This window comes from Lingula anatina, chromosome 8 (genome assembly GCF_051362555.1).
Source record: "Lingula anatina isolate TDL-2025a chromosome 8, LinAna3.0, whole genome shotgun sequence".
NCBI classification, from domain to species: domain Eukaryota; kingdom Metazoa; phylum Brachiopoda; class Lingulata; order Lingulida; family Lingulidae; genus Lingula; species Lingula anatina.
Genome location: NC_141774.1, coordinates 3,439,915 through 3,459,044, shown reverse-complemented (window position 1 = coordinate 3,459,044; position 19,130 = coordinate 3,439,915). Strand labels below are relative to the sequence as shown.

Below are 19,130 nucleotides of genomic sequence, written 5' to 3'. Positions count from 1 at the left end.
AAACTGGCAGAGATAGGTCCATAGTTACTATTGAAGTTGAATAGGAAGTCATATACTGGCAATCTAAATGTGACCTTAAAATTGACCTTTGACCTACTTTTCACCATGAACTGAACTTTGCAAATTTTGCTTCCCTTTTATCTCCAAAACTGGCAGAGATAGGTCCATAGTTACTATTGAAGTTGAATAGGAAGTCATATACTGGCAATCTAAATGTGACCTTAAAATTGACCTTTGACCTACTTTACACCATGAACTGAATTTTGCAAATTTTGATTCCCTTTTATCTCCAAAACTGGCAGAGATAGGTCCATAGTTACTATTGAAGTTGAATAGGAAGTCATATACTGGCAATCCAAATGTGACCTTAAAATTGACCTTTGACCTTCTTTTCACCAAGAACTGAACTTTGCAAATTTTGCTTCCCTTTTATCTCCAAAACTGGCAGAGATAGGTCCATAGTTACTATTGAAGTTGAATAGGAAGACATATACTGGCAATCTAAATGTGACCTTAAAATTGACCTTTGACCTACTTTTCACCATGAACTGAACTTTGCAAATTTTGCTTCCCTTTTATCTCCAAAACTGGCAGAGATAGGTCCATAGTCTCTATTGAACTTGAACAGGAAGTCATATACTGGCAATCTACATGTGACCTTAAAATTGACCTTTGACCTACTTTTCACCATGAACTGAACTTTGCAAATTTTGATTCCCTTTTATCTCCAAAACTGGCAGAGATAGGTCCATAGTCTCTATTGAAGTTGAATAGGAAGTCATATACTGGCAATCTTAAAGTGACCTTAAAATTGACCTTTGACCTACTTTTCACCATGAACTGAACTTTGCATAGTTTGCTTCCCCTTTATCTCCAAAACTGGCAGAGATAGGTCCATAGTTACTATTGAAGTTGAATAGGAAGTCCTATACTGGCAATCTAAGTGTGACCTTGAAATTGACCTTTGACCTACTTATTATCATGAACTGAACTCTGCTAATTTCTTTCTCTTTTAACTCCAAACCTGGCAGAGATAGGCCCATAGTTACTATTGAAGTTGAATAGGAAGTCATATACTGGCAATTTACTGTGACCTTGGAATTGACCTTTGACCTACCTTGCGATGAACTTAACTTTGATTGTACCATTTTTAGTAACATATATATTTTTTGCATATTTTGAAAATTCTTGTTGATTGCATTTTTACAGCTTGTCAAGCACAAGACTGGTGGCTGTGTTCCTTATTTTGTATATGTGGGGGTCTATATGAATGCGCTTGCTCCAGCTGGTGGTACAATATTTGGAGGCGGTATCGCCTCTCTGATCCTCTAGTTATATAAATCTATTTGGTATCAATGCTATGTTTATATATCATCAGTATCTTTTTGGGTTCAGGCATGGGGTTTCTGTCACCAGATTTCTGTTATGTCTAAAAGTTCGCTCTGGGAATCTGTGCAGATAGGAAGTAAAAATCAGTGTACGCAGAGGAACAGAAAAGATTTTTTCCCTGAACCACTTTTCCATGTTTTGAAATCTCCATATTCAGTTCTAGGTCGGCAGAACTGTTTACTTTTGAAATGCATTCTTTTATTTTGGTGAAAAAAATAATAAAAATTTTAACCAGTACACTAACAGTGCACATGTATCAGTATTGTCACATTCCTGTGGGCAGTGTCCAGATAGATAGCCACAGTTAACACCTTATGACAGCATCCAGGTCTTGGAGTAGATGTTATAGTTAGGAACATGTGACATGATTATATTTTAATGTTTTGATGCAAGAATATCATTTTCTTTTCTTCAGTTATCCTACAAATGTACACATATTTTGTTGACAAGAAAAACTTTGATTTCTTTTTACAGAGGATTTAAATTTGACCTTGTTTGATTTAATTTATTGCCTTATCAACAAATATTTGTAAATGGAGAAGTTTTTTGCTTTTAAAAAATGACATGATTGTTAAGATAAACTTTTTTTTCAAATCTGCTTCATAATTTTCTGGAAATTGACTGTAAATGACAGCGTTGATGTTTGTGACAAAATGATTGATGCAGATGTGTTGAATCCATTGTTTGCTCTGCAAAAAGAGGTAAATTCATATTCCTTATCTAAAAATAATGTCTTATTTTCAAAAAATTGTTATAAATTTTGTAAAAGGTGCTGAAATGTCAAACTTATTATAAAATGTGTATTACAGCATATAAAGTCTTGCACATTGTAGGCATTTGAAAATTACCCTAAGTCAATGTTACAGTCTGTATATCCTTTAAACATCTTTCCTCATTCAGTTCTGATCTTTAAAAGAGGATGACGGTATAATCTGATTTAACCCAAAGGTGAATTGAAGTCCCAGTGAACTGTACCATGGGATATTTTTATTCCTCAAAAGACAATTGCAATCTCTCTAGGCTGCTTTGGGCTCTCATTAACATGTTAATTTCTGGTTGGTGAAATTTTATGAGTTTTTGACAGAAGTGATTGATTTATTACAGTTTTTCATTATCATATAAGGATGGGTTTGTCTTTGTTGTGCATCTGGCATCATCTTAAAGTGTGTTGTAGTCTCAGTGGACCACTGTGTAACTTTACATGTTGGAAAGGATAGGTGAACCATTGTCTAGTGTGGTATAAGCATGGTTATCCCTTTATTTACTTGTGCACATTATGGAAAAGTGATTGTGATTTTGCTGGCAAACAAAGTAATATTACATAAAAATTGACAACAAACCTGTTTTGTACATTGTTGAATTATTATTATTATCTGCTTTATGACAGTATATTTAACAGCTTTGCTGTCTTGTTTTCATAATGCTTGTCATTCAGTTAAGCAATGTCATACTTTCTCAAACAAAAATCAAATATCTCTTCTTTGAACTTGGTTCTTGCTAATTAAACCTCTGCAGTTCATATATCCTATTTTAATGTTTGTCATATACGTACATTACACAACATATAATGCAACATACATACAATGAATGGGTCAAAGTTATGAGGGATCGAAGAAAATCATTTTGGTAACTTTACCACAGCATAACACCAGATAGAACTTTGCCTCACATTGGTTTCTCTTGTTGTGTTAAAAGAATGAACATTTATAAATAACAATAATTGCTGTTTTATAACAGAAAGACATTGGAAATTGTGATTTCAACTGTTGCTAACTTGTTAACAGTTTAAAGCTTGCTGTTGTATTATACATAGGGACCATTCAGAACGAGAAGAGCCCAGTGCTAGCCAGGCCATGACCTAAATATGGCAGACCTACATGAAAGGAAGACCGCTTCATCCTGTTATAGTCTCTCCACCTCTTAAATGCCTCCCCAGGCATCGTTTCTGCAGAGACACAGTAATTTAATCTCGGTTCAATTCAACCAGTTGCAGTTGCATTATGGGAATACATTGAACATTGTGACATCAACAATTGCAGTTGCTGCTTGCATTATGGGAATACATTGAGCATTGTGACATCAACAATTGCAGTTGCTGCTTGCATTATGGGAATACATTGAGCATTGTGACATCAACAATTGCAGTTGCTGCTTGCATTATGGGAATACATTGAGCATTGTGACATCAACAATTGCAGTTGCTGCTTGCATTATGGGAATACATTGAGCATTGTGACATCAACAATTGCAGTTGCATTATGGGAATACATTGAGCATTGTGACATCAACAATTGCAGTTGCATTATGGGAATACATTGAGCATTTCAGCATCAACAGCTGCTGCTGTATTTTGGTAAGAGATTGAGCATTGTGACATCAGCAAGTGGTGTTAGATTATTGAGAATACATTGCTTTTTTCACTTGCTTAGTATATTATTCAGTCATATTGTTTGTCAATCATATTGTAATATTTTTACTGTTTTATGTACAGACACACTGTGCCTGTATATGTAGCCATCACTTGCATCTGTTGTTGTTGTCCCCAACATTTCTGTTGTCTCTGTGCACTTTCATTGTTAATAAGTTGAAAACTGGTAGATCTGTTGTCTTCAAACTGGCAGAACTGATGAACATTCATGATAAACAGGCAGAATTAAAAAATTGGCATGCTCCCACCAATTTTTTTCTCAAAGGTTAATCTTTTTTTTTTCACTTTTATCAGCATGTATGCAATACAAGCAACACATTTCAAGGAAAACCAATAGGCTTTTTGTTTTCAAACCTTCAGGAGTCAGTGATCAGTATTTTTGTTATGAGTTTTTTTTATGGCATAAAGATAACACCTTCCATATAAACTTATAGGACTGACAAATGTGACTTAGATACAGGTTGGATTTCAAATCCAGCTTCATCAGAGTTTTTTTAAAAGTTATGCGTTTTTTTTTTTTTTTTTCAGTATGTATTATTCTTACCAGTATATATATATATATATATATATATATATATATATATATATATATACGTAATATGCAATGCAGATACCCTATTTCATGGAAAAAAATTGCCTGTCTTCAAACTTTCAGGACTGAAAAATATGACTTAGATACAACTGGCATTTTAAAACCAGTCTGATCGTATACTGGTACTTTTTTTGTTGTTGCAATTAAAGGAGTTTGTGTGTATGTGTGTGGAAAATTTAATTTTTTTTCATCATGGTAATTTCAAAGTATGCCTTAGAACTTCAATGGGCCTGAAGACTTTTGCTAGTCTCATTTCTAAATACCTATCATCTGCAGTACAACATTAAAATTGGTGGTGATTATGAGCATTATGTATGTAGTATTGCATCGAACTTGAAGAAAACCCTATTTTGGGCACTGCCGCAGTAATGGCAATTTAAAGTAAACCAGATACTTACAATTCTCAAACCTACAGAAAAGAATGGTAGGACTGAAATACAGCTTGTCACCGTAAATACAATAAAAAGAAAACCGTGTGACGCATTTTGGAACTTATAAAAAAGATACATAGAATTGACGTTTGTTTTATTTTGTTTGTTGCCCCAGTTATGCTTTACAATGTTTAGCTTTAATTACTGTTATGGTGTTTTTAGACATCCCCGTCCCAATACAAAACAAAACAATACAATACAATATAGTTTATTTCATGTCAGAAAGAATAAATGTACAAACATTAGCTGAGTAGCTATTCACCAACAGAATAAATTAAATAATGATACAGTGTTTACTAATATTGTTTCTAACTACTTCTGTTGATTGAAATTACAACAGGAAAATAAGGCCAAGCAGCTGACATAGTATGATACATTATTATAGTGGGTAATAATTAAGTTTACATTGAGACATCCATGGCATTGCAGAGATTACACTTGCACTTAGGTCCTTCCCTTTTTTTTTTAATCATTGTTTTTACTTCATTCAGACTAACACAAGCTTTTGGGTATTTTGTGGCTTTGAGGTTAAGCATAAGTTTTTGAAGTGGTTGTGACTATTTCCTTGATAAGTTTAAAACAAGTTTTATTTTTTGTTGTGTCACAATAAAGACTTCTCTGACATCTATTTATAGTAAATTAAAGTATATAAATTAGGAGTGCATGCTTAGCTAGATGTAATTGGATAAAAAGTTTGCTGTTATAATATAAAGAGAAGGGGAAGTGGTGAACAATGCTAATTAACATCTATTTATAGTAAATTAAAGTATATAAATTAGGAGTGCATGCTGAGCTAGATGTAATTGGATAAAAAGTTTGCTGTTATAATATAAAGAGAAGGGGAAGTGGTGAACAATGCTAATTAACATCTATTTATAGTAAATTAAAGTATATAAATTAGGAGTGCATGCTGAGCTAGATGTAATTGGATAAAAAGTTTGCTGTTATAATATAAAGAGAATAGGAGGTGGTGAACAATGTTAATTGAAAGCTAATTAACATTTGATAGCATCTCGGTCATTCCAGAAGAAAGGGTACAATTCCAAAATGAGAAATGCAGAAATATGAACTTTGCAAAACTGGGAAACTTTTCACAATATTTTAATGAAGAGGTATTCAGATAGTAGCAGAAGAACCCAAACCATTACTGTATTTCAAGAAATATCCACGTGTAAACATTTAAGGGGCCCGCACACGGTGAGCATTTGGCGCGCTGTAATAACCGGTCGGTGGTTATACACTTGTTCTTTGAGATACTTTTTCACCAATAAGACAACTGAGACAGGCAGGAATAGTTTTCTGTTACATGGTTTATTCAAGCGCCTGAAGACTCAGGTCTCTTCTACCGTATCTATAACTATATCTAACTCTCTCAGTATGTAAGTCTCTCCAGTCTCTGTGGCTCAGTCACTGCCTTTATACTCTATCTTAATTTGCATTTCAAATTAGCTTTCATAACTGTCATGAAACATGCCATGCCTATGTACATTAACTTAATTGTAGATACATTTAAATTAAATCTTGATTTGCATTTTAAATGAACTTCTCTTAAACTGCCATGCAACATGTCATGTCTAAGTATATTTGAATAATTAAAACTTACAAATATATACATATCTGATGTATGCAAATTTAGAAGACTCAGCTCTAATTAACGGATCACTACACATATATCTCCCTTTTTTACCGAAAAAAATTAAGAAACTTAATTTTTTTTAAAAAAACCTATTTCACTGACACCTATTTATATTCTGTAATTCATAGAATGTTAAGCTATAATACAAAGTACTTGAACATCTTCTAATCAAATTTAACCAAGAATTAACAATAATAAAACAATTTTAGCTTCACATAAGCATTAAAGGACTTTTAAACATACTTTAGCTTTGCATAGACATACACACATATTTAAAAATAAAAATCTTACTGCCTTACATCTTTTACTTAAATCAGTCAATAGATAATACACATTTCACAACATAAAAACTGGTGCATGCATTTTAAAAAAATTGTATGCAAATAAAGGAAAGTGCCACATATAAAAATTAACAGAAAATTTCATGAAAATCAATCTTAGGACAATTTAGTAGCCTTATTGAAAAAAAATCCAGTGAAGTTGATACCTCCTTTTTTTTTCATACATTGAATAAAAGAAACAATAATTATTAAAAATTACTCATAGACAACTTACTTATTAGAAAAATGCCTTATTTTGCAATGAGGTGGGTACCTCCATTTCTCTATACCTTTCAAGTGAGGTTTTTCAGTTCTTTCTAAAACATCAAACAAGTCATTCGTTTTCTTCCCTTGTTTTTCATTTCTGTCTTTATCCTTGTAATAAGCAGGTATATTCAAATTCACCATATCATTGTCCCTTTCCTCAGTACGCAGATCATTCTCTTCCTTCACTTGTTCGTCATTTTCTTCATTGTCCTCATTGTAACACACATTTTCAAACAGCTTGGCCTTATCATTGTCCGTTTCTCCAACATGCAGTTTTTCCTTTTCCATTACTTGTTCATCATTTCCGTCATTGTCCTCATAGTATCTCTTTTGCTCAATCTTTTCCTTCGCTTGTTTGTCATTTTCTTCGTTGTCTTCCTGGTAACACTCATTTTCGATCAGTTTGGTCTTATTGGTGGCCATTTCTTCAACACGCAGCATTTCGACATCAGGGGTTTTCATCATCTTCTCACAGGGAAACTTCATCTTATCATCAGTAGACTTCAACAGTTCAGCATCACTGGGCCACAACCTCTCTTCACCAGGGAACAGCAACATTTCTGCATCAGGGGAATTTAATACATCAGAATCACCACTGGTCATAAAGGGTTTCAAAATCTCAAATTCGGGAGATTTTGCTTTGTCAGCAACGTCACTGACCACATCATCGTTGCCTCCATCGGGGAGCTGCAACATCTCGGCACCAGGGAATTCTTCTTTTGGAGATTTGTTAGCAACACCGCTAATCACAACCTCATTGCTCTGGATCCTCTCTCTAACTTCTTTCCCTATTGCAGTCTCTTCATCACAGCTGTCCTCACCCACTTTGCTTCTCTGCCCCACTTCTATCTGGATGTTGCTTATCATTGCTTCGAAAGATAGTTTGTTTCCATCATCATATTCTGTTGTTTCTTCTTTCATTATTTCCCACACATTTGCGAGGGAATTTGACAATAAAAGTACATCTTCTTTGCTTGTTTCCTGCGTCTTCAGAACACTACTGATTCCACCCAGACAATCTAACAGCCTGCTGTAGATGTCTGGGTCTTCATACTGGTCCTCGTCTTCATACAGCATCTTGACTATAGACTGCCTTTCTGTCTCAGCTGCTTAAGGTGAAACCTGGGACCCCGCCATTTGTAATAACCGGTCGGTGGTTATACACACCTTAAAGTTACATTTTCACCAATAAGACAACTGAGACAGGCAAGAATTGTTTTCTGTTACATGGTTTATTCAAGCGCCTGAAGACTCAGGTCTCTTCTACCGTATCTATAACTATATCTAACTCTCTCAGTATGTAAGTCTCTCCAGTCTCTGTGGCTCAGTCACTGCCTTTATACTCTATCTTAATTTGCATTTCAAATTAGCTTTCATAACTGTCATGAAACATGCCATGCCTATGTACATTAACTTAATTGTAGATACATTTAAATTAAATCTTGATTTGCATTTTAAATGAACTTCTCTTAAACTGCCATGCAACATGTCATGTCTAAGTATATTTGAATAATTAAAACTTACAAATATATACATATCTGATGTATGCAAATTTAGAAGACTCAGCTCTAATTAACGGATCACTACAGCGCGCCACTTGCACTGCGCCGTTTTCTCATCATGTGCGGGGCTTTTTTGGTGAGATTTTTGCCTCTCGCGCGGCTGAGCAAAATATCTCACGTGTTTGATATTTTTGGTCTCTTGAGGCAAATGTCTCAGCGTGTGCGGGGTGCAAGCACCGATTACTCACACCATGCCAACAATGCGCATGTGCCGGTAGCCGGAAACAAAGAAAAATGGCAGCCTCCAGCGAAGTAAACAAAAATGTACACAGTTATAGTTAGTCTGATTGATTAACGTGGTCACCATTTGTCATTACTTTCAGAAAAAAAAATGTAATGTTTCGTTAATCACATGATCCCACAGTTCGCGGTGCGTCAGATAGGGGCAGGCCGGGAGGCATCTCTGCTGAGCAAAGAGCGCATCATTTGTGGGGAGCTGAGGAGCGCGAGCATCTGGCGCAGTGCAAGTGGCGTGCGCCGAATGCTCACCGTGTGCGGGCCCCTTAATACAATAATTTTTCGTTATGGAGGTTAGGTAACATCTAAATTGGGTTATATTTCAATCATTCCATAGGTCATAGGTTCCATTTTTGATTCAGTTGCCAAGATTTTGTATGAATTCAAAAATATTGAACATTACTAATTTAACATTTCTCTTCAATTATAGAAAATGTGGTGCAAACACTTTGGTAATAAGTCACATGTTTTCTATAAATACAAAGCCTGAGGTATTCCAATTTAAATATGATTTTAGAAATCACTGGGAACAGACTTTCTTTTATATCATACTAGTTGTTTATGAACAAAGTGCTATCCATCTGTTGTAATATGAATGTAGATCAATCAGCACAAACATATCCAATGTGCAAATGAAAAATAAACAATTTGGTAATGAAGGTTAGGTCCAAAGCAACAGTTTTCATTTTAATTTCTTTAAGTTAAAAATCAACTTTAGAAGCTGAATATGATATGATACAGATATGACAAATGTCACACGATAAGAAAGCAAAATTAATAAAACATTTATTCAAATCAACAAATAGTAAATGGTTACAGTGGGTGTTTTACTTTTCAAGGACTACATAAATACCTTTACCACTACTGGATACATTGCATCACTAATATGTTGATTTCTACGTCTGTAGAATTTACATTCCATATTTTACCAGAATAAGAGTTTATTTTATTATCTTAGCAACAGAGGTTAGGTAAAACTTTAGTGAAAATTATGCCAACATTTAAACCATTAAAAATGTCTGCATGGTGGTGTTGTAAAACATCATTTGCTCTTCCGAGAAGAGTAGGGTGGATCAGGTAGTTTCTGGATGATCTTTTCAAAACTTGTCCAGATTTCATCTCTTGTTGTTGGCCACTTTAAACATATTATTGCACTTGCCACATTTTGTTAAAAACTTACCAAGTACAGTAAAATCGTTCAAGTCAATTTCTCTTATTTGTCTAATGTAAGATGGTAAGGTGCATGTAAGATCGCATTCACAATGATTTGAGCCAGGCTTTACAAATCCTTAGACTAAATATGGCGGATGTACATGAAAGGAAAACTGCCTAATCTTTTAAAAGTCTCTCCGCCTCTCACACGCCTCCTCACACGTCGTCCCTGCGGGGTACAGTCATTAAATCTCAGCTCCGTTCGCCATGTGGAAGCTACCTGAGAAAAAGAAATGAATTGGGCCGTAGAGCAGCTATGAATCGGGATCAAAATCGTGAAAACACCCCCCCCTTCCAGTTGGATCAGGCTTAGGGAACAAGGCAAACATCAGCATCAGAACGAACTGCGCCCTCTGACGAGACTGCATATGCAAAAATTCTGCCCTCCTCCTCCTCCATCTACTGGGGCAGGGTATCTCCGTGAATATCTCTGGTGACATTATCTCCGTAGATAGCCGATTCATTGCTGCTCTACGGGCCAATTCATTTCTTTTTTGTCTCTGTTTTGAGAGATAATAGAACAGAAGAGCTTTTTTCCTTCGATCGCCTCCAGCCGCCATGCTTTCTTCACCTCGAGTTTAATTGATGAGCATGCGCACTTAATATTTCTCAGGTAGCTTCCGCGCGCATGGCGAACGGAGCCGAGATTTACTGTGTGAATTTGCACTCATGAGCATTATGCTGGTTACATATTCCTAACGTCCACCTTGCCTGTTGCTGTTGACTTTACTGTTAAAGATATACATATTATTGCATCAAAATTGACAAAGTAACCTTTTTGTGCATCATTTTCTGCCTTTTGTCTGTACATTCGACAACTTTTCTGCCTTGCTTTAGCATTGTTGAAACAATTTATTTGGTATTTGTATATTTATAAGCTTTGCTCTCTAGTTTTAATTATTTTCTTTCATGACAAATGCAAATTAGTTTTAATTATTTCATTTCTTTGAATTTTAGTGTATGGAAAAGGATGTGGTACATGGGTATATTGCTGAAAAAGGAGAAGATGGACTTAGAGAACTGATATGATACACTGTAAGATGAGCTATCCAGTAAGATGACAGCTTCATTCAGTCACCCCATACTACAGTACTGTTATCTGATGTGCTTTACAAAGTGTGGCTGCCCAAACCATCTTAGAGCTTTTACCACTGTATAGCCTATAGAATGTGTCACAGTCATGGGGGAAGACAGGTAAGAAAATCATTTTGGACACTTCAATACTTTGTAATACAAGATAAAACTTTGCTACATATTGTATTCAATTTAGGCTTCGTTCACATGCAATGTCTGTTTTCTAAATTCTATTTTCTATTCGCGCTATCTTATGATCACGGTCTGTGCCCTGAATATCCCGCCGCGTAATTACCGGCAGCGCGAGCCAGTTATTTATAGTAACTTATAGTAACTGGGTCGCGCTGCCAGTATTTACGCCGCGGGATATTCAGGGCACAGACGGTGATCACAACACATGCCGCGAATAGAAAGTAGAATTTAGAAAATAGACATTGCATGTGAATGAAGCCTTAGTCTCTTGTTGTTGGAAATTTATTGAGCATTAACAACAGCAATTGCTGATGTATTATGGGAATTAAGACATTGAACATTGAGACATCAACAATTGCTGTTGTATTATGGGAAGACATTATACATTGTGATGTCAACAATTGCTGTTGTATTATGGGAATTAAGACACATTTTGACATCAAGAATTGCTGTTGTATTATGGAAAGACATTGAACATTGTGACGTCAACAACTGCTGTTGTATTATGGGAAGACATTGAACATTGTGACATCAACAGTTGCTGTTGTATTATGGGAATCCATTGAACATTGTGACATCAACAATTGCTGTTGTATTATGGGAAGACATTGGACATTATGACATCAACAGTTGCTGTTGTATTATGGAAATACATTGAACATTGTGACATCAACAGTTGCTGTTGTATTATGGTAAGACATTGAACATTGTGACATCAACAACTGCTGTTGTAATATTGGAAGACATTGAACATTGTGACATCAACAATTGCTGTTGATTATGGGAAGACATTGAACATTGTGACATCAACAATGGCTGTTGTATTATGGGAAGACATTGAACATTGTGACATCAACATTGCTGTTGCATTATGGGAATGTATTGTACATTGTGACATCAACAATTGCTGTTGCATTATGGCAAGGTATTGTACATTGTGACATCAACAATTGCTGTTGCATTATGGGAAGGTATTGAAAGGGCAGAAACCATGGCATTAAATGGACCAATCACCAACTGTTATAGACAAAGGTAGTTCAGAAAGAGAGAAAATTAATGCTTTTTTCCATTGTTTCCTGTCATTTCTTGTGTGTTGCTAGGGTAAATTTTGTTGTCAACTAGCAGGCTAGGGTGTAAACTACTGCCAGTTTTTTTTTTTTTTTTTTTTTTTTTTTCAGGACCAGGCACAGTTGTGTTGCAGTCGTGAGACCTCTGGCGGAGGGAGCTACAGACTGCGAATGGTACAGTGGTTTGTTTACAAACAGAGGGGTGCACATGTTCAAGTAGTGTCGGTAAGAAAGTTTACTTGTTTCACCCATTTCTTTTTTGTTCATGTAGTTTTGCAGGCATTTCTTCGTATGGTTGTTATTTGGTGGTTTCTGCCCTGAAGGGGAAAATGACAACTGTTCACCTTTGGCTTAGTTTCTAAATTTAAAGCAGCACAGGCTATAAAAGTGGTGGTCTTGCATCATTTCACTCAAAAAATGGCAAATCATCAATTTTTTGATCAATCAAATAAAAACTTACACAGAAATGTTTTATTTATTTATTTACTTATTTTTATGTACAGACACAGATGTGTCTGTACATATAGCCGTCACCTGCGTCTGTCGTCGCCGTTGCCGTTGGCGTGCACTTTTACCGTAAACACGATAAGTGGAAAACGGTTTTACGTTTTGACTTGAAACTTACAGAACTGATGAATATTCATAATATTCAGGTCAAGTTCGAAAATCAGCATGATCGGGCCATTTTTAGGGAAGTTATGCTGTTTTTTCACTTTTTTCAGCATATATGCAACACCGTAAACACGATAAGTGGAAAACCGTTTTACCTTTTGGTTTGAAACTTACAGAACTGATGAATTTGTATAATACGCAGGTCAAGTTTGAAAATCAGCATGATCGGGTCATTTTTAGGGAAGTTTTGCTTTTTTTTCACTTTTTTCAGCATATATGCAACATCGTAAACACGATAAGTGGAAAACCGTTTTACCTTTTGGTTTGAAACTTACAGAACTGATGAATTTGTATAAAACGCAGGTCAAGTTTGAAAATCAGCATGATCGGGTCATTTTTAGGGAAGTTTTGCTTTTTTTTTCACTTTTTTCAGCATATATGCAACACCGTAAACACGATAAGTGGAAAACCGTTTTACCTTTTGGTTTGAAACTTACAGAACTGATGAATATTTATAATACGCAGGTCAAGTTCAAAAATCAGCATGATTGGGTCATTTTTAGGGAAGTTATGCTTTTTTTTCACATTTTCTCTGATTCAATTCTTAGGCATGTTAATAGTCTCATTATTGAACAAATAAGATATGTAAAAGTGTTTTTTTGACATTTCCTGCATCTTTACAACATTGTTAGTTGATTATGTAAAAATGATGGTAAACTTGTTATCGTGTATTGTGTAATGAAGTGTCAAAAATGGAAATAAACACATATCATCGCAGTTTGTCAGATTCAATCATCCACTATGTTCAGAATCTCAGAATGAAGGAAATTGGACATTTAATACTGTTCTATTGATATTTTTCCCATCTCATCAATTTTATTAGTTGGTCATATAAAAATGGCAGTAAACTGTTAATTTTGTTTTATGTTAAAAAAGTGTTAAAATGGAAATAAACCCATTTCAGAAAAGTGCTGTCTTGTTTACATTTTGGCATTTTCAAGATGTGACTTTGAAGTTCCATGGGCCTGAAGACCTTTGCTAGTCACATTTTCTGAATATCCATGATACTAATATTTTATTATTAAAAATTGATGGTCATTATGCTGTTAAACATTATGTAATATTGCATCAAAATTTGAAGAAACCCCTATTTTGGGCACTGCTCCCATGATGAATATTTAAGGAAAATCATGTCACTTATTGTTCTCAAACTTACAGGAAAGAAACATGGGACTAAAATACAGCTTCAGTAGGCAATGCAGTCTGTTTGGTAATTTTTTCTGGCAGTTAAACAGTTTTTTGTGAAAATTTAATTTTTCACATATTGGCATTTTCAAGGTGTGACTTTGAAGTTCTATGATCCTGAAGACCTTTGCTTGTCACATTTTCTGAATGTCCATGTTACTAATATTCTATTATTAAAAATTGATGGTCATTATGCTGTTAAACATTATGTAATGTTACATTAAAATTTGAAGAAACCCCTATTTTGGGCACTGCTCCCATGATGAGCACTTAAGGAAAATCATGTCACTTACTGTTCTCAAACTTACAGGGAAGAAACATGGGACTAAAATACAGCTTCAGTAGGAAATGTAGTCTGTTTGGTAAATTTTTCTGGCAGTTAAACAGTTTTTTGTGAAAATTTCATTTTTCACTTATTGGCATTTTCAAGGTGTGACTTAGAACCTCCACGGGCTTGAAGACCCATGCTAGTCACATTTTCTGAAAATCCATGATACGTGTATATTATTATTAAAAATTGATGGTCATTATGCTGTTAACCATTATGTAATATTGCATCAGAATAGAAGAAATCACAATTTTTGGTGCTGCTGCCATGATGACCATTATGGGAAAACCGTGTTACTTATGACTGTCAAACTTTCAAAAAAGAAACACAGGACTAAAATGCAGCCTGAGTTGGAAAAGCAGTCTAATTGGCTTCTTTTTCTGGAAGTTATACATTTTAGTGAAAAATTCATTATTATCGTGTTGGCATATTCATTGTGGGACTCGGAGCTCCCATGGACATGAAGCCGAATAGTAATCAAATTTTCTAAATGCCCATGCTATTTATAGTCAATAATCAAAAATTGGTGATAATTATTATATAATTTATTATGTAATGTTACATCAAAATTGACAAAAATCTTTTTGCACTGCTACTGCAAACATTATGAAAAGAAAACTGTGTTACTTATTATTATTTTTAACTTACAAGTATGATTTTTAGGATTGGCATGCAGTTCAAATTAGAAAGCCAGCTCAATTGGGTTATCTTTTATCACTGAATTCATGCAATTTTGTGTGAAATTTTCATTTTTCTCATTCTGGCACTTTCTACGTATAAACTTGAACTCTGATGGGCCTGAAGCCTTATGCTTTTACTTTCGTTGATGTTACCTGTTGTGCATAATTAAAATTTGATGTTGACTGTGCAGTTAAACATAATATATTATTGCATCAGAATTGGTAGTCTCCTATTTTGTGCATTATTGTTATGTGCTTTTCTTAAGATGTGACTTATGGGCCTGAAAGATCTTTGAGAGGGTCAGTCTGTAAATTTCCCTTGGGTATCACTTAGCTAAGTTCAGAGTTATAAAGTCATTAATAGGCCATTAAATGAGATTACATAAAGCACACTTGTTGATATTTCCCTGTAAACTCCCAAAGGTTAAGCTCTCTGCTAGATTAATAATAAGTAAGCAGTGATAATTATGCAGGTAAATTTTGTTTAATATTGCAAATAAGTTTTTAATATATATATATATATATATATATATATATATATATATATATCAAAAAAGATTAAAAGTTTGAATGGCAGCATCTTTGGAATTATATTTACCTCTGCCAAGGAGGTTATGTTTTCACCCCTGTTTGTCTGTCATCAACATAACTCAAAAAGTTACGGACCGATTTTGATGAAATTTTCAGGAACTGTCAGAAGTGGGCAAGGAGGACAATGATTAGTTTTTGGTGGTGGTCCAGATCAATAATCAATCAATAATAATCAACAATTGCTGTCTTGGCAGAGGTCTGCGCTCTTGGAGTGCTTTTCTAGTTTTGTTATGTTTTCCTTTTTAATTTTTTCTCAAACACTGGCATTTGTGACTTTTAACTCTCATCTGCCTGAGGCTCTGCACATTTTCTCTATTTCCACATAAGCAGTTGTATTGTTTTTAAACATTATGTAATATTATTTTATGCACTGTCATCATTTTTCAAATATTGAGACTTTCATCATGAGAATTTGAAAACTCATGGTCCTGAAACTGTAATCTTACTGAAGGGGTGGATTGAGACCATCTTCTGGGTCTTCCGGAAGACGGTCAGGTTATTAAGTTTATATTGACTGGTATCTATTTTTTTCTGTTGGAAGACCATAAAAATGGAGGATGGATCAACATAGATACTTTGGAATACTGTCAGAAAATATCTCTGGGTTCGCTCCTGTTATTGACCATGGTACCTGTTGTGCATGATTAAAATTCAGTGTTGACTGACAGTGCTATTATAAGCATTATTTATTACTGCATCAAAATTGACAAAATGACCTATTTTGCATCTTTATTTTCTGTTTTTTGTCTGTACATTTGACAGCTTTGCTGCCTTGTTTTTACATTTAGTTCATTTCTAGATTTCTCAATTATATTTTTAAGTTTTAAGTAGAAGAAAGACCAACAAACTCTTGTATATTTCACAACCAGTTTATTACATAGTGGTATCTTGAAATCATTTTTTTTCTTTAAAGTACATGTTCTCTTTGAATAACTGTGATCAGGAAATACAAGTTTGGGCATAGACATGCATATTCTATAGTCATAACTTTTCAATGCTTTAGATCTGTCATACTTTATGTAGCGTTTAAGGATTCTCTTCTAGCTCTTAACTTGATTGCAAGTGTCTTACTGTGATTCACTCTCATTTTCATCTGTTTTTCGCCTTTCTCCAGATATTTAATGACTGAAGAAGTTGGCACAATACCAACAGAGGCCATCTCATTCAAAGTGGATTGTTTAAGTCCATTATTCTATAAGTGGACTGCACTGTTAATCCTTCCTGCAAAGTTCTGAGAAAAGGTGACATCTTTATTATTAGTTTTCTGAAATGTATGGGTTAAAGACTCCACTTTTTGTGTGTTGGTATTTTAATTAAAATTAAGTTTTGTTGATTAAATTGCCCTTGGGCCCAGTCTATAATTTAGGCACTGTCTTAAGATGTGCATATCTTCAGAGTTGCTAAAGTCTAGTTTGCCTATCTCAGGGAAAATAGTTTCTGAGCCACTTTTACATACATAAGAGTACTTTAAACAATTTTGACAATCACCACTGTAACAACTAATTATAGAGTCAATAACATATCTCAGTGCCCTTTTAATCAACTCTATGGCCCCTTGATTTGTTTTAAGCAAGCATCAAATTCAGAATAGCAGCGCATTGCTATATATGCGCTGAGCAAAGTGTTTTCGCATTTTGTCTCTAGTGTTTTTGATTTTGCTGGAAACACTTGACCAGAAAATGGTGCTTTTTTTTCTATTTGTTTTTTCAGAGCTTTGGTAAAGTGTTGTGTGTCCTGAAGACTTTCAACACTGTCATATGCAGAGTGGGCTCGGCTATCACCATCAGTAGCTAGTTAAGGTGCCAACTGTGACCTCTCCAGAAATATCCTCAAGGATCTGCTGCACATAGATTGGCTGTGCAGACTCCACTGTGCTCTGGACAGTAGACATCTTCCCTTCTACTTCTAAGCAGGTAAGCAGTATGGCAGTGCTTGTTATCAGTGTAAACACCATTTAAGTCCTTCTTGCTGGTCACATTCTCTGCTTCAGTGTACACAGTCTGAGTGGCTGGCTGGTATGGTGTTTTGTTCCCTCCACTGAACAGGCTATTATTGTATCTCCCATCTACTTCCACTGCTCTGGGCTGTCCTCCATACCCTCTGAGATCCTGAATGTGACATAAGTTTTCACGGTGTCGCTGCATGTCAGCTTTGTTCAATTCTGTTATCGCTGTACTGACTTTGTTAGCTTGCTTCTGCATGGCTGATGGGCTGGGTGGGGTCACATTGCTGGCCATTAGGATCTGCCTCATTGCTGTATTAGAGGTCATATTCTGTGACAGGCCTACTTGCAAGCCTGCATTCACTGTTGCTGCTCTCGGGCCATGCTGCTTGCTTTGTACTTTTCTACTTCCCTGTCCTATACTGACATGTGTAACATGTTAGTCCCAAGCCACTCCCCACATGCTCTCTGCCTCTTTTTCTCCTGAAACCAACTTGTATTCATCATCTGGGGGGGGGGGGGGGAGGCTGGCTACTGAACAAACTAAACTCTCTGGCTGGGCCCTCCTATGTCTTAGTGTCACAGGTGCATCAAGGTTGCTGCTTAGGGTTGTTGATGACCCAGCAGGGGGTGGAGAGGAGGCTGCCTGGTACAACTCTTAGCTGGGTCTGATGTATCTTCTCACAATGGGCTCTGGAGGGCTGTCAGACATCAGGATTGCTGCTGAGGGTTGTTGATGGCCCAGGAGGGGGTGGAGAGGAGGCTGCCTGGTACAACTCTTGGCTGGGTCTGATGTATCTTCTCACAATGGGCTCTGGAACAGGAGGGATGGTTTTTGTGAAGGGCAGAAACCACTAAATGGACCAATCACCGACTGTTATAGACAAATGTAGTTCAGTGAGAGAAAATTAGTGCTTTTTTTCATTTTTTTTCTGGCTTTTCTTGTGTGTTGCTAGGGTTAATTTTGTTGTCAACTAGCAGGCTAGGGTGTAAACTACTGCCAGTTTTTTTTTTTCTCGGGCCACGCTGCTTGCTTTGAACTTCATTCTATAGTTTCTGCTTCCCTGTCCTGTACTGACATGTGTCACATTTTAGTCCCATTGACCAAGCCACTCCCCACTTGCTCTCTGCATCACTGTCTCAAACCATTTAGCCAGCTAGTGCACTCTGGTGTGTGCTCTGACAAAACTTTGTTGACCAGATTGACAATCTTTTCTCCTGAAACCAACTTGTATTCATCATCTGAAGGGGTTGGGGCTTGCTACTGGACAAACTATAAACTCTCTGGCTGGACCCTACTATGACTTAGGGTGCATTCCCAGAGA

The 19,130-nt window shown here is 35.7% G+C and overlaps 1 protein-coding gene and 1 long non-coding RNA gene across 3 annotated transcripts in view; one reads left to right on the top strand and one right to left on the bottom strand.

The window, feature by feature from the left end:
* LOC147760190 (uncharacterized) overlaps positions 1-8,645 on the bottom strand; it is a 73,075-nt gene extending 64,430 nt beyond the window's left edge. The window contains exon 1 of the mRNA XM_087019205.1: positions 7,202-8,645. Coding sequence (XP_086875331.1) covers positions 7,202-8,140 — 939 coding nt within the window. The 5' untranslated portion in view covers positions 8,141-8,645. The remainder of the gene's footprint in view (positions 1-7,201) is intronic.
* The window catches only part of LOC106161885 (uncharacterized), a 104,149-nt gene that overhangs the window by 72,711 nt on the left and 12,308 nt on the right, over positions 1-19,130 (top strand). Inside the window, exons 2-5 of one of the 2 annotated variants that reach the window (XR_015335697.1) lie at positions 11,032-11,268; positions 12,519-12,632; positions 16,978-17,104; positions 17,574-17,776. The exons of the other annotated variant lie outside the window; for it this stretch is intronic. This is a non-coding gene — a long non-coding RNA (uncharacterized LOC106161885). The remainder of the gene's footprint in view (positions 1-11,031; positions 11,269-12,518; positions 12,633-16,977; positions 17,105-17,573; positions 17,777-19,130) is intronic. 2 annotated transcript variants of the gene reach the window in all.